The 22,020-nt window shown below is 37.6% G+C and overlaps 1 protein-coding gene across 1 annotated transcript in view; it reads right to left on the reverse strand.

The window, feature by feature from the left end:
* Positions 1 to 22,020, reverse strand: part of PTPRN2 (protein tyrosine phosphatase receptor type N2) — a gene marked incomplete at its 5' end in the record, with an annotated part of 414,276 nt that overhangs the window by 25,599 nt on the left and 366,657 nt on the right. The window contains 4 exons of the mRNA XM_057371089.1: positions 1,914 to 1,967; positions 7,604 to 7,770; positions 8,934 to 9,053; positions 20,604 to 20,681. Of these exons, the coding sequence (XP_057227072.1) occupies positions 1,914 to 1,967; positions 7,604 to 7,770; positions 8,934 to 9,053; positions 20,604 to 20,681 (419 nt within the window). The remainder of the gene's footprint in view (positions 1 to 1,913; positions 1,968 to 7,603; positions 7,771 to 8,933; positions 9,054 to 20,603; positions 20,682 to 22,020) is intronic.

A 22,020-nucleotide genomic window follows, 5' to 3' on the forward strand; every position in this document is an offset into this window, starting at 1 on the left:
GAGGGTACTGAGAGAGGAGTGAAAGCTTGCACTGAATAAACACAAGCTGGTTGTAGAAGATTAACTACTACCCTGCATGGATAACAGGGCTTTGTTTTGATYTTTTAAGCCAAGTTGTGTTTATGCAGGAAAAACATTTTAAGCAACAATGGAAAACCTTAAACCAGGACATCAYTTCTGTTAAAAACGTGTACATAAAATGATCTTACGTAAGTCACTTATATGTGAGATCAAGAACTCAGAGTAAGTTTGACTAGAACATTATCCAGAACAGTCAAAAATGCAATAGACTGYATTTGATCACAGTGGTCAGAGGGACTGCAGAGACCTGTTCAAGAACCACAATATTTGATTCCCGAGGACTGCAATCCTTCTTCACTRCATATGAATGATTTGTTTTTTCTCTGTACCTCTCCCTTTAATTCTTCCCTAGCAGCAATGCCCAGAAAAAATWTTATCTTGCATTTCCTCAGAAATAGCTTTAACTTTTGTGTGTCAATAGCCCTTCCTCAGAGATGTGAGACCAAGCCTCAGAAGGGGGAAAGCTCCCTAATCAGAATGCAGCTTGTGTCCCTTTCACAGAGTAACGTGTAATTGCCAGCGTGATGCTCTTTTAGAGCTGCTGTTAGCAAACATAATTAAGACTTTAAGTAAAAGCTTTTTTTCTCTCCCTCCCCAAAATTTTTACAAAGGTGCATGTGTGAACCATTAGACTGGTATGTAGTTTTATTAATTAAGCCATTATTTTTATTGATAGCTCAATTTGTGTACAAGAATTAACAAAAGAAAAAATAATAGAACAGCATGAAGCACGTTATTGCATTATGTTTACAGGCAGGCTATGAAACTTAATTTCTGTAGACAGAGATTTTTTTTCTTTCAGTTACTAGATAGCTGTTTAGAGAAAAGGAGCTAGTGGTAATAAGGTTTTTTTTTCTCTGTCTGTGAAGGGAACAATGACACAATCTTATTAGTTAAGCTGAATAATGAGAGACAAGACAGCAATCAGGCSCAATAAAACAAAAAAACTGCTGAGCTCATGGCAGATATTTCCATCCATCACAGTAAGGAAAGAGTGAGGAACTGGAAGGCTYTTCATTGTGCATCAAATGATTTTTTTATCAGGTTTCCTGAAGGCGGTGCAAATAAGCCCCCTCTGGAGCATTCAGCTCCTCGCATCCTCACTCGGCTGAGCCACACGTGAGAAGCACGAACCCTTCCTCCTCACTCCCATCCAAAGTGAAGTGCCACATGGCAAACATCATGCCTCTTAGCARGGCTGTTTTTCTGTCTTCATTATCTACAACAATATTTTCGATAAATAAATGCAACATTTTCCTTATAACCCAGAACCTCCAACGGCAAAAYCCACCATTAATGTTATTATGGTAAACTTTTCCTTTGAACTGCCTGACAGCTTTCATGGGCATCTATCACATTGTCAGGCCTAAAAATACTCTCTACTTAAARGATTGCTCAATCTCTGGGCAAGTTTCCACTCCCTGACATTGCCCTCTTCTTACCATGATCTCTAAAAACTAGCGAAGAAGAATAAAACATAATTGAGTGTTAATAAAATAAAGCAGACTAAATTGGGAGGGCATGCAAAGAACATCTGTAATTTTGCAGGAGATGTATGAAATTGAAGTGCTACTTATAATAGAAGGTGTGGCCAGCCATTGTTAAATCGTGGCTCAACATCTACAAAATCATATGAAAGAATAGTTTTATTGTGAAAACAGATCCCAAGTATTAAACAACATTAAAACTCATTTGAATTGTACTTAATACTTTTAGCGTAAGTCACTATTTAGGGATTCATGTAAAGTTTTAATTTGCCCACTTTGTTTATGTCTGTATTAAATTCTTACACATACAGATCTCTCTAAAGCTATTTTAGAAATTGTACTTGCCTGCAATGAACAACTACTGGACAAGAGCGACCCCTGTAGCACTTGTTTACTTTTCTGAAATAAAACAGACACAAAAAATTAATTAAGCATATTWTATACTGTTTCTTTAGCCAACTGTCAAGAATAAGCAATAAGAAAATGCAGATTGTGCCTTTAAAGAAATACTCAGGTTGATAGTTTCCTAGTGTAACAAGTTGTTAGGTAGTTAATTTTGTTTAAAGTTTGATTCTGTTTTATTGCCGTAGAAATCCCAGAAAACATCCCATTATTGCTGTTGTCTGGGCAAAATAAATGAGCTGTTTTCTCAAATGGTTCATGTTTTAGCTCCAAAACTAAGACAATCTTCAGATGCTTTAATTTTGAATAAAACTGAGTTCATGAGCTTGCTCAAAGAAATATCAAGGGGCATCAAACGGAATACAAAATTAAAAAAGGCTATCCCACTACACCTTGTACAATGTGTGCTGATTTGTGACACTACTCCTTCCCAGAAAGGTAAATGCACAATCTCATGAAACTCTTCTTAAAAATTTTAAAATGTGATCTTTAGTAAAAATAACTAAACCCGTCAGCAAGCTTTGGTTCAACTGCTTTTGTTCTAATGAAAAAGTGTTATATATTTAATATTTACACATTGTTGTCTTCAACAGCTTTCTGGTCAAACATTCTCAGTGGCAAGAAAATATATGTGAAATCAATCAATAAAAGTACAGCCACAGAACAGGTCAGCTGATATGTAAACTCAATGAAGGAATAACTAGTGCTGAAGCAAACCAAGATACTTAGTCTAAGAATAGAACCCACAAAAGTGGTTTAAATCTATTTAAATTGCCTTAAAAAAACCAAAATCCCAAGCCCTCTCTTTTGCTCTAGGATATATTTTGCAYGTCAAGTACATTATAGGCCAAAAATCCATAAAATATGCACACATATGTTAACAAGGCAAAATGAATAAAGGCTAAAATGGGAAAGCAATGCTTCAAGAAATCAAAACCTTTCATTCAAATTTTCTGAAGAGGTGTTTGAGTTTACTGGAGCTAGAAGGTCTCCTATAAAACCATTTCATAGGGCACCTTCCAAGGAGTGCCCAGACCCTCTAACAGTCCCCAGMTCAGTGTAAGTGCTGCACAGGGTCCTGATCAGTAAACTGAAGGGAGCTGCTGAAATTCGACAACAGTGGTATGATATTATTATGAATTTTAAATCATAACTAACCTACTGAATCATTTAGTTCTTGGCTGTTCATCTATTCACTAACATCTGTGCTGTGAAAACATGCACATATCTTTAAACACTGCTTACAGTATAGCCTGAAGATGCCTAAACAGGGTGCCTTCTGACAGGGTGTTGGGATACCTGGAACTCAACCCAAACAGGCTATGGAGGTATTGATGATATTGCATGAAACATTGTTTTTAYATTCTTCTTTTTCTTATTTAGGATTCTAGCTTAACTTGAGAACAATATTAAGTTCTTGCAGTGATTCCCTTTAAACATTTGAATTCAGGAACTTTTCACAATTCTTACTCGCTTATGTATGTAAATCATACTTGCAGAGACATTCTGTCTCTATTTATATTCCCTGGATGTAATTAATGCAGTAGAACAATGCTCTTATTAAAGGAGTGGTAAGTCACTGAGAAGAACTTGACTTCAGAAGTTAAATGGACCATTTATCCATTTATACATCCATAAATACWTATATGGGCAGGCAGTACTAAGTAAAACTTCAGTGACTAGGGCTGCAGCAGAGTTTTTACTTGAACGAACCACTGAATTCTTGATGGTCATATCTTGAGGATCAGCTCCTTCTATGTGATGTAAAACCTGCTTTTTTTGGTTTTTTTTTTTTTCATTGTACAGTAAATCATATTTGAAATGTCTGTACCAACAGCTGATACAGTCAGCCTGCATTCCCCAATTTGCAGCTGCATTCCCCAATTTCCCCCACACCCCCATCATGTGCATTAGCAAAGAGTTGTTTTTCCATTTAAAGTATTAAATGAAAGCTAATCACTACAGAGGGCTATTTACTGTTTCCCTTTCTGCTTGTGTGGTTCCTTTGTTCCTTGTGTGGTACCACTAATATGATATTTGCATGTTGKGACTAGCTACCTACCAAAGTCCTAATACAATTCCAATGACAAACTCCATCTAAATCTATCAGACCTCTCAGTAAATCAGACAGCCAGAGACACATGTTAGGGAAAGACACCTCATGTTTGTCAGTTTTATTGAAGGCGTTTCAAACATTTTCATTATCACACATTTCAGAAAACACATTAAAACAAAGGGTTTMAATCCAGCTGGTTCATAGCTTTGTCTATATACAGCTTATGAAAATATTTAGAAGTGCAGCAACATCTCATTTCATTCTTAGTTCTGGCTAATGAGAGTGAGCTGAAAATTCATCAGTAAGCAAAGTTCTTGAATGTTGAAGAAAATATATATTATATATATATATATATACATATACAGGAAGAATTAACTTAGAAAGAATGATTAGTAATACAAACCAACCCTTGGCTCATTGAGTGAAAAAGAAATCATCATGCAAACCATCAGCAAGCAAAGGTCAGAGGTCGTTAGAGGCTCAGAAAAGGGGTTTCCCACATTGTCCCTGCAGCAGAGTCACAGTTTCCAATGATCACTTTTGTGACTATGCAACTGGGCTCATATTACTAGCTGCAACATCACAAAAATGACACTGGCAACCGCTAATTAGCTGGCAAAATAAGAATTTGTCCATTTTTAAAGTGAGCAGTGTTAGTAAATGCCATTGCACACAGCGAGAAGTGATAGCATAATAGATATATATTTTAAGCAAAGCCCTCACATGTGATACTAATTATCTTTTAGCTTAGCAGTCCCTCTTTAAAGTGTAAATGTGCTCCCTCTGGGCTCAAGAAATATTTAATGACACATATCAGTGCATGACTAACAAGCTAGTCCAGAGCAATAATGATTGGTCTATTGTTCAAAATGAAATTAGGACTCCAGAAGCATTTAAAACTGACCAGTGGTTTCCGTGGTAGCCTCACCTCTCAGGGACTGTCTTTTGTACAGATTTGTAAGGTATATAGAATAATCTCTTTTTGGCAATTTATTCCTACATTATGAAAGTATGATAGATTATTCAGCAAGGTTTAATGTATCTGCTAGATGCAAAATCATCTAAATCACTGTCTGATACATAAGAGAAATGTAAGCTTTCAGTTTTCAAAGAAACTTGCAAAATTTACTTCAATAAAAATTTTAAGGTCCATATTTCCACAGACTCTGGGCAAGGTAATTTTGGGAATCCAATTTTTCTTGGTGATGAATTATAAAAAATAGAGGGTTGGTTATGTATATGTTCAATTTCATATATGTATGTGAATATATAAATATACACACATATCCATATATATATACAAACACACTGAATGCACATAAAAACATAGATAAGATTAAAAGAAATGAGAGCAGCCCCTTCCTAGCACTACCCTACTAAGAGTATGGTAGCACTGTCAGACATTTTTCTGGGGGCTTTATGACTCAGCTGTCGTAATCCAGCAGAGTTTGTACTTAAAATAGAAAGCTTCAGGTGCAAAACATGTATTGTATAAATGAATTCCAAATACATTATTTTAGCAATAGTGCATTAGGTTTTTTGTCATTAAAAAAGAACAAAAAAAAAAATAAAAAAAAGGAAGATCAGATGACCAAGAAAACTGAGATTCATAGACCAGCTATTGTGCATGCCAAAATTCCTTCTCAGGCGGAATTTTACTATGCATTCAGTACTATGAGTTCATTGTACAAAATCTGCACGTAGCAAATGATTACAGTACCCTACACTGGACTGTGAATACATGTGAAATGAACACTCAGAATTCAATTAAATCTTAACAGGTTCATTCCCATACTGGCTTAAAATACAAAGAATGACAGCTCCACTACTTTTCTCATCTAGTTATCATTTTCCTTTTTCAAAGTATTGCACAACACTTCTTCAACACGGCTATTTAACCCTTACACAATGTCACTCTAAGAAGCRCTTTCTTGGCAATGTGAACTGTGACTTAGTGTAGATCTAATCCTGCAGCTCACGCAGGGCCCTCAATCCTTACTGAAGCAAGTCAGAGGCGAGGTGCTCTGAACTTCACAGGTCCTGGCTGTACAGGCTCATTTATGCTCTCGTTAGAATTGCTAGCAGATTTCCCACTAACTTTGAAAAGAGCAAAGCCAGACGCTGCACTGGCTCTGTGCTGCAGCCTCACACAGCTTAATGGAACCGACTGACAATTCTCACTACAGAAATTCACTACAGGCAACTTCCTCGGTACCACAAGCAAAGGGAAATCAACCTATAAAAATCGTATTAAAGTTGAATCAGAGAAGAAAACCTTGAAAATTCAATTACAATTTCAGCTCCATCCTATGGCYGTGCTTCCTTGCTCCGTTACAGGTTTTGTGTTGCGACTGTAGTATATCCTCACATCCTCACCTAGCCACAGCTCCAAGGGACTCAGAGCAGCTGCACTCCATTACCTGACCTGCACCGTGTGAGATGTCTCTCTGCTTTGAAAAGCCTTGCAATATGTTCAAGAATACTGAGTGGATGAAGGGTGGCATTTAGTCCTAAATTTTTCAGGATAAAATTCTGCCAACAGACAACTGTGCAACCAGCTCCCGTTGGCGGTACGCCAGCTTCTCCCCTCGGGTGCAGATGCACAACTTCRACTGGCATCAGTCAGAGCTCCCAGCACTCATCGACAGAAACAAGTTTGGACCTTTTGAGCGCTGAGCCCCTTAATCACTTCGGGGGGTTGTAGATAATATTGCAGAGCTGAGAGAACAACAGGCGATCCCACAGGCCACTGGCGGATTGAGCACCAACTCCCCAAACCTCCTGGAGATTCTTTTCATTAGCCAGAAGCGCATTCGCTGTGGATTAGCTGGTACACGCTAACACCTACACGTGATGCGCTGGGCACGGTTTGCAATCAAATGAAGATTATTTCGCTCCTGTATTTATCATGCGTGGCTTTAATTTTCAAATTAAAATTTAGACAGGCACAGCAAACATTAGAGAAGGTGGCAAGGACTTTCACGGCTTTTGCCTTTGTCTATTTATATTTTAAAGCCACATTGACTTTCTTTAAAGTTCCAAAGCGTATGCTCTGTCAACATTTTCATCTGCTTTCTCAAACTTCCACCTTCCTGCAGCCAAAGGTCTACAGACCTCGCTGCTGGATCCTTATGAGCAAATGGCCCCATGGAAATCMCGCCATCGCCATATGACTCCATGGTGATTCTTTTTTTCAAGCATGCTCATACCTCCTAATTTTTTTGTGAGAGTCCTGAAATAAGAATCTTAGGGTAGCCACACAAAAAGCCTGGAAGTTGCAGAATGGATAAATACTTGCAAAACAAAGAAATACAGAAGCACTGAGGATTATACAAAGGGAGGAAAGTATCGATATCTAAATGGGAAATGAACACATCTCAAACCCAGGCAACATCTCTGTGTGAGGCAACACTAAATATCAACCTTCTGAAGATATTTATATTAGTTTGGCATTGTGGCATCACAGTCTGAGGGGCTCCCTTTCAAACCAAAAATCCTTTAAAGGACAAATGAAAGCACTGGACTAGTTCCTCAGATCTGCATCGTCCTAAATGAACCGCCATCCTTTGTGCTTTACCTGCGGAAATCCAGAAGTGATCTGGTGGAAGCAGGAACCCTCTGATCGTTCCAGCTGAGGAAGTGRAACTGTGTCACCGTGCGGGTCTCGTTCGTCTGCAGGTTCTTCAGGTAGAAGCTCCTCACGAGGAAATCCTCGCACCAGATGTGCTCAGAGACAAGATTTACCTACGCCCACAGGAAGGAACAAAYGGACATCAGCAATTTTGGTTGCAAGTCACATCTTCAGGATTGCAGGTGTAAGATTTCTGGGATGAAGGAATTGCACAAAAATTTTATTTTTATAAGCAAATTGGTCAGTATGGGGAAAAAAAATTGATTTAGCAATCAGTGTAGCTGTCAGGAAGGGGTTAGCTGCCATGCTTATTGCATTGAAAACATAAGAAAAACATTGACAATTTTAATGCAAAAGGAAAATTAACTAAATTTAATCTATATAACATTATGTGAATACAAAAGGTATTTTGTATTGAAAATGTGTTAGACTAGCAGTCGCCTTCTTTTCAGAAATGCCCATGAATGCATTGCACAGGCCACTCTCAGAGGTCTTAAAAATATGAGTTGAATTCACATGAGAAGTGAGTTTTTGGTTTCTTTTGCTATGAAGAAAAAAGCATWAAAAATGCAGCTTATTTGCAGAACTCATCTTTTAAGAAAATTATTTTATTCCCATTTAACTTTAAATAACAGTATTTCTTCACAATGTCTCCACATTTCTTCATATTTGTCACTGTGGTATTATTTTCTTCCTCTACACAGCTGGACCTCTGGAAAAATCTGTCAGTTGTTGTCAATGCTGCATTGCAACAAAACTCGTGATAAGATATTTTGGGCTAGAAATGCAAAGCAGAAAATAAAAATATATATTTGTTGTTGTGACTGAGGGAAGAGATAAAAATAGATAGGATTAATTACTACAGCAATATAGAGGTTTTTCTACAAAGATTTACATATGGCTATCCTAAGGCAAAATTCACTAGCTCTAAAAATACTATTTTCCTAAAAAATATAAATACATGCCTTCGTATATCAACAACTTGCAAAACCATGTGAAAATAGGAAAATTATTGTGCAAAAATTATTGTTCATTTTAATATTGCAATCTTCCACTTATTATTTACTACACTGTATTCRGTGGGAACTACCTTGCTGTTAACGCCGCGCTCCAATTTTTTTTGCAGATGTAAAAACTACTCAAAGAAACACCAAGTGGATTTCAGAGTCTGCAGCTCRACCTCCAGGTCAGAGCACCTCCACCACCATCCTGCCCCGTAGGAAACCAGCCCCTGCACTTACTGTCACGTTTTCAAGCAGATATTTTGTGTAGGTACCTCATAGATGTGGTAGAGGTTTGACCCTTCGTCTGGCCAGTAGTGGTAGCACTGTTTGACTCCGTTTTCCACGAGGGGTGTCAGCATGACAATAACGACACAGCCGTTCTCCCAGACCATCTGCAGACAAAGAAAGACACCGTGGCCACATTGTGACTGCCTAATTACTGCGTGACATGTATAATTACTGCACTCAGACACACAATCAAAATTTATTCCATTCACAGGAAATTTATTTCATTTTCATTAGACACTTTTACTCTGCAGCTGCTTTCAAATCCCTGAATAAACTGGCACCATATTTTGCAGGCGTCCATGAAATATTAAAGAATTTCCTGYGATTTCAATTCAGATCATCCACAAAATCTCTCCTTGCTCCTGGTACCATGTTCAATTGCTTTCCTGTCAAACTTTCAGAGCCACTAAAGAAACACTGAATGGTGCTCGCCGAACACCCATCTATTGAAGATTTGATATTTAACACTAAGCAGCAAAGACCTACTAAAGTCCTATGCACTGAAACCTGTTTGTGTTCTCAACCCTGTGCCTTTTTCCAGTTTGCCAAGTAGCAAAAGCCATTAAAGAGCTACATTGCTGAAACAATCATAAAAGTTACATATGAACAATGGTAATGAAGAAAAGGCAGGGAAAACTCAAACCGAATAGGCTCTTCCAGCACCATTTTGAATGGAGAAATCATCCCTCCAAACGCGCATTTATAAAACATTCATTGCAAATGTCCATTACTTTCTTTTTTTCTTCTTTCGTTCCTTCAATTTTTCCTTTGTTTTCTTTGTTCCTTTTTTTTTATTTTTATTTCTCTTTCCTAATTTTCTCTTTTCTACTTTATTTTTCTTTTGTTATTCTTTTCTCTCCCCCCCCTTTTCCTCCTTTCTCTTTTCTAGTTCTGTTTTCCCCTTTTACCTTCCTTTATATTTCTTTTTTAAATGGTGGTAGAAGAAAAGTTCAACTTGTGTGGCAGACAGTGCACGCAGGTACAGCAGGAACAGAGGAAAACAGAATATCTTTGCTGCCAGCATGGTCAGTTAATAATTTAGACTAGCCACAGAGCAGGATACAAGAACCAAGCGCATCCTCAACTAAAGAATTTGTGGATGCCTCTCACAAACAGCAAACAAGCAGAGATACTCTGGTCTGGCATATCTCTGTTCCAAACACGGCCCATGCCTGAACAAAAAGGCTCCTATGAATTAATACCAAGCAGCATAATCACTAAAAACTGTTATTATTATGCTGTACATTGATGTTATATTTGCATACAACTTTCATTGTCTTTTTGCTAGCATATAAAATTACTAAATGAAGAGTAAACTGCTCTTTTTGTGAAGGGTTATGTTTATTTCACAGAAATATTTATAAGCAACTGTATTGACATGTAAATTTTGTCAACAAAAAAGGCCTTTGTCTAAACTGTGCAAAGATGAGATGATACATTCAATTCAAGGATTATTTTTTTTTAATTACATATCAAATAAAAAGGTTTCCCATTCATGGATAATGATGTTGTCTTCTCTTTTAAGAACAGCTTGCATATAAAGAAACAAATAACATTTTTCTTCCCTTTTTTCATTTTGCAACATAATTAAAACAACTTTTAAAACCAGCTTCAAATTATTTAGAGAAATGAATCTAGGGTTTACACAGAATAGAGTTATTTATCATCTTGAAAAGAAGTGGGGTAAAAAATTACAGTGGAATTTAAGAATATTTTTTTTTCTTTTAACCCCTTAAAAAGGTTTTTTAAAATAAAAAKGTCTGCAATTTCCTCATCCTCATGTTAAAACTTCACAATGCCTAACTATTCAAAGACACTTTAAAATTGTAGACATTTTACAGACAGATGTATATTTATCATTTGTATCTTTTTTGTACTGCATTTGTTTCAGGYCACAGCTGGAAACCTTCTTTATATGTAAGGAAGATGATACAGATTTCAGTCATTCTAACRTAGTTTCACCTTTTTCAGCCAGCAATAAGACTAAGATAAGAATTCAAAACATGCATCTTACTTTAAAACTAGCCTCAGTAAATCAGTACTTTCATCACATAACGATTTAATGTGCCTCTAGAAGGTATAGAAGCTCATTGAAGCCATTACGAAAATGAGGAGAAACACAGTTTTTATGAGTGTAATAAAAATACAATGATCTAGACCATAAACTAATCATCGAGCACTCTGCTTGTGCCACCCAAGTGTAACATTATAAAAGCCCACTCATTTAGAGAGGAATCCTTACAGTTTGGCAACCCTGTTCATTGGTTCAAAGACAGAGCATTTCATTAGAGAGGGGCTGTCTGCATCTCTGAAGATTTCATTAAGCATAAATCCAAATGAAAGTTAATTTAAACAAACAATTTCAAAGTTACTCTGGGGTATAATATTTCYTTTAGGTCATTGTGTGAAAAGTAGRAGTCAAATCTACTAAATCAAGAAGGCAATACAATCCAGTGCCTCCATTCCTGTTACAAGCAACTGTCCCTGCATCTCCTGTGCTTACCACTGAGGTGGGATTTTCACTAAGGCTCACAGCCCGTGACTGGGGGACTACAGCATTTTCTTTGTTTCCTTGCTAATTTAAACATTAGAACGTCAGGCTGGTATCTGTATTTTTTTCTAAATAACATGGAAGCAAGATAAGTCAGAGGCACTTCACAGAGTTTTACACTGTCATCCATTYACCTCCCCAGTCTTTAAATACTGATGGGGTTTTGAGAAGCTACTTATCCCAGCACCTGACCCTTGGCTGTGCTCAGTCTCCAGATTTGTCCACAAACTTGAAAGTGGCCCCAAGAATGTGTCTTAGTGAAGAAAGAACAGGTGGCACAGACCTGGTCTGCACAATCCCAGCACAGACTCTGTGGTTACCAAAGAGACACTTCAGCTGGGCTTGGAGAATGGAGGAAGAAGTTCAGTTGCAGATATGCAGTAACTCAATTATTTCTGAACTTTGTATGTTCGCACAATGTGATAGAAGAATAAAGAGTCAGGTCCTCAGGGCAAAGGCTTTTTATGTGGAGCCCAGCTTTTTATGTTAAGCCTTAGACTCTGTCTGCATAAACTAAGTATATTTATATACATATATATAATAAAATATATACATGTATATATTTGCAATACCTAAAACTAAATTACTTAAATCACTTAGCACAGGCAGGTTCATGTTTGTAATTTATGGTAATAGTTTCAGTAGAAGAAGAAATGTTGAATGGGGTCCTGTGAAYGGGAGCGATAAAGCCCGAGTTCCGTACAGGAGCTCGCTGCAGAGCTCTCTGTGAGTGTTTTGCTGAAAAGGGAGGACACGGTACAATTTTCTGTGACATGTCCACCTTCAGCCTGTAGGCCTAGAGAGTAATGTGTTAATGATCTTTAATGAGGTTCTGCTGCATGCATCATTCTCAGAACGCTTCTCGGGCAAGAATAACACCATCCTGTTCCATTTGCTGCAAATTAAAGGCTGAATCCCACAACCCAAAGATGAGCAGAGCATTTGAGATCCTCAGAACTCCCTGTTGATGAAATCCAGCAAGTGCAGAGACCTCATGCTGTGGTTATCCAGCACTGCCAGCCCCAWACAAAGGGCTTCCACATTGGGATGAATTATATTTAACAAGAATTACTTGAAAAGGAGGACAGAATTGGTTTTTCATGTAAGGAGAAAAACAAAGTCACAAATAGCAGAACCAGTGTTACAACACTGCCATAAATCTGAGAAAACATTGGTTTTGGATAGCTTATACTTTAAAACATCCTTGTTTACTAGCTCATAAATAAAATKATTAATATGAACTCCTCTTTTCCCYRCACATTTAATCACTTTGAAGCTTCTTTTTGTAATGAATTATTCTCCCCAAACTCCTTTTTCAGTCATTTCCGTCATTTTAGTGATGGGGAAATAACAAGGTATGAGCTCTGCCCAGACACTCTTCACTTAAGGGAGACTAGTGGAGAAGTTTCCAAAATGYAATGATTTAAAAGTATAAAATAGATGGGATAATCAGTTAAATCCAGCCAGTTCACTAAAATGCTAATCACACCAGCTGCTTTCTGGGAGAGACTTCCAGGAAGCTACAGAATTCACCTTTTCAGTCTYCYAGGCTTCCCATAGAATTGGTATAAYTGTTAAAYGCAAAGACTTGGAAAAGCAGATGAACCAGCAAACAGAACCCAAATAATTTCTAACGATAATCAAAACTCAACATGAATAAACACAACTCCTAAAAAAACAAGAACAAGATACTAACCCTTGCTGCATCCGACTACATATTTGAGTTTAAATTACTTRAGTGAAAAACAATTAACTGTGATTTCTTTCAAGCTTTTTAGAAAATGGGGATCTTTTAACTGAAGAAAAAAAGTGGATGGAATTCAGATTTTTGCTATCAACTAGAACTTCACAACACATGCCAGTAAAAAAGTAATTCAGCTTTTTTTGTGAAATATTTTGTTTGTAAATGGCATAATTTTAATACAAAATGGGTCAAATTTGGCAAGGTCAGAATTGCCATATGCAAAATCATAACTGTGCCGGACAGTCATGCAAATCTGTAGGTTGGAAGATTAATGGTCAACAAACTGTATTTAATTTAAAAGGTATTTGCAGTTGGAAAAATGGCTTCAGAGAGAACCATATAGAAATACAAGATTGTATTACATCCCCTGCTGCTGCAGCAACACTTGTTTGGAAGTCAATGGGAAAGGCAAACTCAAGACCACTGAGTGTTTCTCAGAAAGTCATAAACTGCTCTTATAAGAATAAGATATCTCAGTAGACTCCTAACTCAAACCTGATTATTAAATAATTTAAATATGAGCTCTGTTTAGGGTTGCACTGCTGAGAAAATTACATTAAGGAACAAAAGTCCACCAAAATCATCAGTAATTTGCATTTCCTTTATATTGAAAATGTGGAATCAAAACAATAAAGGGRTACAAATTTTAAAGGACCATTTCTAAGTACCTTCACCAACCAGGGCCATAATTAGAAGTSAGCATGGTAAAAGCAGCCTCCTTTRCTGAACGCCTATGGAATTTCTAATGCTATATTTATTTCTCATGGCTTGACAAGTTACTAGAGCTCTAGGGGCTACTGTTCTGTGCCTATGTCTCCCTTGCTGTTTTTACTTTATTAAATTAAAATATGCATATTTTACACATTGAATTGCTTTCTGTTGGTTTTCATCTGCTCTTCTTTCTGAAGGTGAGAACTGATTAGACATGCAGGAAGTCCCATTCCAGGCAAAGAAAATAAAACYTGGGAATCAAACCTGCTTGAAAGCACTGTGCCTGCACAGAACAAAATGAAGAAGAATAATTTAGTCTGTAAATTAATTTCAGCACTAACAAAACGTGCTGAACTGGGAACACAGAAATCAGCAATTAGAGCAGAGTGCTTGGTACAGTTGTTCCTACTCAGCCCATGGGCTTGGAACACTGATTTTGCAGGAAAACTCATTCAGCTATGGGGACATGGTCTCCTGCTACTGAGATTTGCCCTTGGAGACTACTGATGACTAATCCTTTTTTACAGAGGAAACAATCAGCTGAAACTATTTTGTATTTCTTTTGTTGAATTCCAAAACTGGAAGAGAAACCCAAGTGTTGCTGATTAGACATGCAAAGATTTATCATGTCCTCAAGACTATGACTCAGGAATCAGTTTTTAATATGCTATGATCTGGCAGGAAACCAATAATCAGTTTTTGAACTGATGTTAGTAACAGTTTAAGATTAAGAAATGCAGGACTGGGGCAATGAAAAACAAATGGCAATTCAACTCCTTGACTCATATTAAGGCTATGGACTTTACTCTTGGGATTCTTGCATTTAACATTCTTTTACATTTAACAGTCCTGCAATAAAAGTAGAATAATCAAGGGAACAAAGATAAGGTTTCCCCAATCACTATAACCACAACAATGCAAACCTCYACTCCAGTGTGGTCTCTTTTTTTGTCAGCAAGCAATGTGCAGCTTTAATGAGAAGGGTGAAGGGCATTTCCACTCTCAAGACTATCTCGTGTACTGACAAATAGTGGAGAAAAGATGGGGTAAGGAAAAGCAGGGGTTTGATTCAGAACATGTAGGATGATGAAGCTTTTCCTTGCTTCCTAGAGGAGCATCCTAACCACAAAGGGGCAGCACTTGAAGCCTCCCTTCCTGCTCCTGTGTCTGTGCCCTTCATGAGTGGTGACTGCTCTGTCATCCTTGCCAGACTGAGGCACTGGGGGATCTGAGTTACTGATCTATTGAGGCAAAACCCACAGAATTTTCTGGTCTAAACTACAAGTGTGGACTGTATTTAATTTAATCTCATGACCTGCTGTGATAGATGGTCTGTACCTTACTGAGCATTTGCAAAATGAGGAAAATAGTGTTTCTCTACTCCTTCTGCAGAACTTCTATAATGTTCAGATAATGATTAATTATGTTTGTCATGGAGGGAGGATACCACAGGAACACAACAAATGCTTACCAAAACATATATATCACATATGATTTCATTTTCTAAGGTAACTAAAGAATAGCAGGAAGTGCTTGTTCCCTCCCTCTATTTCACTTAATGTGATAAAATAAAAAAATGTGAAAATGCCCTTCCCTCCAAAAAGGAGGGGAAAGAAGGGCAAACGTGGGTAGATTTATGAAAGCAAGACATGATATGGGGTATTTTCCAGAGGGAAAATTTATGGCCTCCTACAGAAATCTCCATTTGGAGATGACAAACCTTAGCAGACATGCAATTTATAAAACCAGCATAATTAAGAGCAATTTTTCAGTGCAAGGACAGTTGGTTCTAAGTATCCTAACTCTTAGAAACAGTTTCTTGCATATTATCATCCTTTGCTTCTTAGAATACTTTGCAAGTTAAGACATGTACTTCATGTCAAATATTTCGTGGAATTATAACCCAGCACATACTGAAAATAATAAAATTTTATGCCTCCAGAATTATTCACAACATGGAACTCCTGCTGCGAAAACTTGTTATAGATCAGAAATGTTCTACATCCTCTTTCTTTTGARTTATGTTCAAAGAGATGTTGAATTTTAATAGCGCTATGTGAAAGAGCTGAGTGAAATCTCACTGAAGCTGCTGGACAAAATCATCACCTTTCATTCAAGATAAATGTAAGAAACAAGCAAACTCTTTTATGAAGGCTGATAACTGAAATTACAGAAGTTATCATCAAAAACAAGAGAAACGTGAAGCATATGGACCCATGAGTTTCTCTAGAAACTGATATGCTTAATGCAGAGAGAGAGCATTAATCAAGGCAAGATGATTAATCCCGATAAGCGGCATAAATGTGTAAAAGGAATAAAGAAACCACCAGCACRGCTCGACAAACTAGCATTGTGATCCTGGTAGAAGAAAAGCTGAAAGAGAGGTTGGGGGTAAAACACTGGGTGAATGAGGCTTGGAAAAAAAAAGAAGTTATTGCCTGTTATTTGATTCTGTCTTTGTTCAAGGAAATAAAACTCTGTTCTTTCTCTGTAAATAAAATGGAACTCTATCAAAGCAAAACCCTGTCCTGAGGATGAATTTTCTTTCCAGCTGAGAAGAAAACAACCCACAGACCTGACAAATTGTTTAACCACTCAGGTAAAAATGGATTAATACCATGTGAGGAGAGTCATCCAGTTTTCAAGAAAGGGAATCGTGAGGTGGAATTCCCACTGAACAAAAATAGAATCAATGAAGGATGTATTTCTCAGAAATAGTAATTGGTAAAAACAGATGAAAACAAGACCAGATAAAATTAAAAGAAGACTTAAATCAGCTGGAGGCTTTTCAAAATTAATTAAAGTAGTGGCTGGAAAATTTCCTGAGTGGTCCAAGAGATGACAAGCAGGCAGAAATGAAATCTCTGCTTGAGCTGCAAACACAGAGCATCCAGACAGATTAGGAAGCCCTGTGGCAAAACAGATCAATGAGATGACTGACAACACAGCTCCTGCAGGCTAGAAAGTTTGCAGAGAAATAGGTAAGCCAGGAAAGTTGGAACTGACTTGGCACTTGCTGACTTAGAGAAGCTATGCCAAGAATCTAAGGAGCTGGAGAAGAAAACTGGAGGGACACAGATAATYGTGGAAAGAAATGGTCTTTTGCCATTAGGAAAGCCGGTGTAAGACTACTGCCTTTTTTATAATTTTTTTTTTTTTTTTACAGCATATACAAACTCACATGTCATTTGCAAATGACCAATATCCAGCCATTTTGGACCATCTCCAGCTCAAACATCGTGCCTTTGAAACAAAAACCTTCATCAAGCTGGTCTCTCAGGTCAGCATGGAAACCCAAATGAATAGAAAGTTGTACAGAAAATTCTGGGACTAATGGCCAGCTCTAGTGGCTCAAGTTAGATGGTACTGAAGAATCACTCCTGCTCTTCTCCACCCTACCAAAAAGACATAATCATCCAACAAGTGGTCACTAGTGAGATCAATGGGATTGCTGCCTCTTCAGCCCCAGAGTGGTACAAAGCTTGGAAATGCTCACCCTGTACGAAGAACGACAAACTAGATAAACCTGACCAAGCACCATCAATGCTGTATGAAAAAACTGTCTAGATAACACTGGCACTAAAATACTGGGCATTGGACCAACAAAACAGGTTTTAGAGGGCCCTGCCAGTAAAACTAGAAAAAAATATCACCCAAAACTAAATTATCTATTTGGTAAAACCTACAAAGTATTGTCACATTCTACAGATCCATTCATAGCGGGCCAGACTGCTTGCTACTGTGGATGTAGGCACTGATTGGTGGAAGAATATAATGAAAGCTTAAGAGAAACCAGGTTTAGAAACCGTGTCTGGAATTTGAGCATGAAATGCAGACAGTCAGAACAGATCAGAAGCAGCTTGGATTTCATTGTGGGTATCAGATGTGTTGTAAATGCCAAGAAAATTGCCTTACATTTTCAAGTAAAACAAATGCTCTGCAGRCAAGAGATTTCTAGAACTCAGCTTGAAATGCCTACAGGAGTGGAAACAATTACAACAGGTTCTTGCTGGGGCAGCATTTCAGCCAAGACTCAGTGAAGTGGCTGATGCCCACCGTGCAACTTGGCTCTCAGCAAACTTAGCAGAGAAGTGTCTGCAAAAATATGAAGCAAAACATCCAGTAAATATTTCCATGGAAGGTGATGCCAACCTCCAAGAGTTTCTGTTGGGCTTGCTAAAGCATGACATTGTGCATTTAGACAAGGAATAGCAGAACAGTCCCAGATCTCTCTGGAGTCAGTCACTCTTCTCACTATCAGTCAGAAAACTGCTTCACTGAGCACAAAAAGGGGAAAACGGCAACGCAGCTCAGCAACAGCTGGCATTAAGTGGAGGAGGGAAAGGGAGGAGAACCACTGAGAAGATGTATCAGGAATGAATAATTGAATCTTTAAACAATCCCTGGTGGCAGCATCATGGAAGCACCATAAACTACAGAAAACTGTATTCAAGTAAATATCAACGGATTGTGCCCTGACAGGAGTTAAGACCATTTTCCATAGCAAGTTCAGTTTTCCTATGTTTTACATTAAAATTGGCACTGTTAGGTGAAAAATAAAAATGAACTTTTCTCCTGCAACTGGGCATAAACTGCAACATCTTCAAGCCATGCCTTTTGACTTCTACACTGAATCTCCTTCATTTCAGTGGCTGTGGATGCAGGGCTCTGTAAAGAGCTCATCTCTGGTTATTAAAAGCTTGGGACAGGAAATGGCACACTGAAATGTGATCAGTAGTAGGAAGTTTAAGAGAAGTGGGTAATGCACCAATCTGAATGGGTAGATTGTTACATTGAAGTGACAGACATCACCAAAATAWACGTCAGAAACCACCTTTTCTATGGAAACTAACAGAAGAAATAGTAAAAGAGCATCACATCAGCCACACTTGAACTGATGCTGAACCAAATGGTTTCTGTGGAGAAGTTTACAGCAAATCTGGTGGGGAGCTGGAGTGAACTTTCACTGATGATTACTGGGAAGAGAAACAGCAAAAAGACCAGAAGGAAAGTGAAGACTCTTCCACACAAAATAGCAAGAGGAAAGAAAGAGATCTCTTCATGAGGTTAAAATGAAGAAGATTGGATCACAGAATAAASAAACATTTCAGCTGTAGCCTCTGACCATGCAAACAGGTTGCTTAACTTTTCAAACTGGTGTGGGAGAAGAACAAAAGATGTCCTTCACACTGCTTGTATGATTAATTCTGATGTCTGTAATGCTTACATGAAGTGGGCTTTTAAAATGTCTCATTTAAAGATGAGAACATATATTTTTCAACATATAAAGGGGCATTTACAGGTCAAAATATACACAATGTAAATCTACATATATTCAAAATTAAACAGTTAAAAATCTGGGCCACAAGAATCCTAAAATATCATTAAAGAATAGCTAACATGATATTTGATTTTGCATGTGTCACTTAACAAATGCATCTTCRAGTATCATGCCTGTTATAAAGAATCCACATGCCAAGAAAAAAAAGCTCAGTCTTCTCAATTCTAGCTAATTACCAAATAATGAAGTTGAAGTTACTTGAAAATTTAAGCCAGACCAAAAGCTCACCTGACTTCAAGCAGAAAGCATTTGCTCTGCCCTTCTAGAAACCAGTCCCAAAATATCTTGGACTGAGCACTTCAAAATGCATGCACTCAAAATCCAACAATTTTTGGAAGATGTCCTGATTTCTCATCAGAAAAACTAGCAAATTGTGGCATGAAAAGAGTTTTCAATAGGGATCAGTTAATACTTTCTGGTGRCAGGTCAAGTGATGAAGAGATGATTTCAATTGATGCAAACTCCAAAAATACAATGACATTTCTGAAATTGTCATATAGAMATCCTCTATCTCCAGAACAAAAACTTCTAAATTCATAATGCAAAACAAAAAGCAAAACCATATGTTCATGTTGATAATAAGCCCCTGCTGGCCTCCTCCCCAAGCAGCTTCTGTAAACTTTTAGACAAATTTCTACACTTCCTAAGGAATATGTAACACACATATCCATCACACCATCACATACATCTACTCTGGTGACATGTACAGGTCCAAACCTGAGAACTGCACCAGCACTAAAACACCTGCRTGCAAAGCAAGGTCCTAATTGTGCATCAATGACTACCCCATTTAGTCCCAATCCTGCAAAAAATCCTGCCCTTACTTAGATTTATGCAGCTGGGTCCTAACTGCCTGTGGTAGGGAAAATGCACAAGGATTTGAGCATATTGGGGAACTGGGACATGTGAGGAATAGGTTTCAATGGGAAAATTCATGGCACTCAGTGTTAGRTCCTTTCTGATCTGGAGAGGGACAATGAATTCTGCCTACACTCTTCAGAAGGTCAGGCCCTCTGAAAATCACTGAATCCTTGGCAGTAATTTAATTACACAGACCTGACACTAAAATATGAATACTTCGGCCTGGGATTTCAGTATAATTTTCAGATCAACTATTCCTTAGCAGGGCTTTTCTTATACATAAATGACTTGAATATCCATGTACTAGATTTTAAAAAGACATTTGAATTAAGGTTATTCCACCTACAGTGACTCAAGCACAATATATTTTTATACAAATYACATTCTCAAGAAGCACAGGAAAAATTGTGACATAAATTCAGTTTTCAAAGACATATTTAACTTACCTGCCAGAAGTCAGCGACWGTAGCAGGGAGAGGGCCCTGGGTGGCAATGTATGCAGGGTTTCGAGGGTCATGGTCCATCTGGAATAAGGAAGAAGAACACAAGACTGGATTTATTTAAAAGAAAATCCCTTTGCAGTGTTAGAGACAGAAAGCATTCGAGGGCAGAACAAGGGACTCCCTAAAGGACTGTCATGTCCCTCCGTCCTTTATTGGCAAGCAAAGTGTTTTATTTCTATTTATAAGCTCAGAGGAGAAGTTTTCCCCCAAAAGACTGATGAGACCAGATGAATATCAGCACACGTGACSAGCAGTGTCCCATGTCCTCAATATGCAGAGTAAGATCATTTATGGTGGCTGATAAAGGCATTTATTTGAGATCAGTGCTCGTGGTTTCATAGCAACCTAGGAGCCATTTGAAACATTTTTCTACACTGAATGTTAAGAATGCTCCACACATCTAAATATGTTCTCCACTTCCACCATACCAGTCAAGGGCACATGTAACTAAAAACCAGCAAAAATGGGGAACAAATTCAGTTTCTGGCTTTTTCTGGTTAACTGGTTTATCTAAATGCATGGATTTGTCCTCAATGGAGGAAGTTCTGCTTAAAGACCTTAATTATTACGTTTAATTCAAGGAGCAGAAAATTCACTGAGCAGAAAAAATAAAGAATCTAAGAAACAAAGCCATCAGGAGTAAATAGGATTAGTGTGTTACAATGAATGTTTTTGAACTGATGGGTGGTTTTCTTGGTTCTAAATCTCAGGACCCATTCTGCTGAAAAAGAAGATCTGCTGATAGGATTAAAAAACAAACAAACTCATTCTAACCCYGAACTGGCCAAGACAAAACTTGGAACATAAAGAAAAGAGACCCATTTCAGCACTGAGATGTGTGGGTGTGACTCAGTGACACTGAAGTCGGTGAGAGTTAACTTATACCCATGTAGCTGAAGGCAGAATTTGTCTCAATACACAGTTCTGTTCTATAAGTAAAGATCTGAATAAGAATGAATGTGAGTCACAKTTGCATTAACAGGCATCTCCTGAATTTATTCATAGCCTATCAAAATTTTCAGTGATGGTACATGTCAGCGTAAAAGAAGGCACCTCATAATTATGTGCAACATAAAAGAGGGAAGAACCATAAAAAAACAGATGTAAGTTATTCTAACAGAACAACAATATGATGAATGTTGCAAAGAGGAAGAGAACACTTTTATGTTTCTAATTTTCTGATGTATAATTAAGCCGGACTTAATATTAAAATTCTCCGTGATAACACAACACAGGTAAAATAAAGTCACAAAAGTCTTACTTCTGATTCACCACCCACAGTTACAAAAATCCTTGGACAGGATGTCTATAATACTATTTTTTTATTCCAAGTTTCATTGGGATGCTTCTCTTATCAGCA

The sequence above is a fragment of the Malurus melanocephalus genome, unplaced genomic scaffold (genome assembly GCF_030028575.1).
Source record: "Malurus melanocephalus ecotype Western Australia unplaced genomic scaffold, MMel_1.1 scaffold_140, whole genome shotgun sequence".
Lineage (NCBI taxonomy): Eukaryota > Metazoa > Chordata > Aves > Passeriformes > Maluridae > Malurus > Malurus melanocephalus.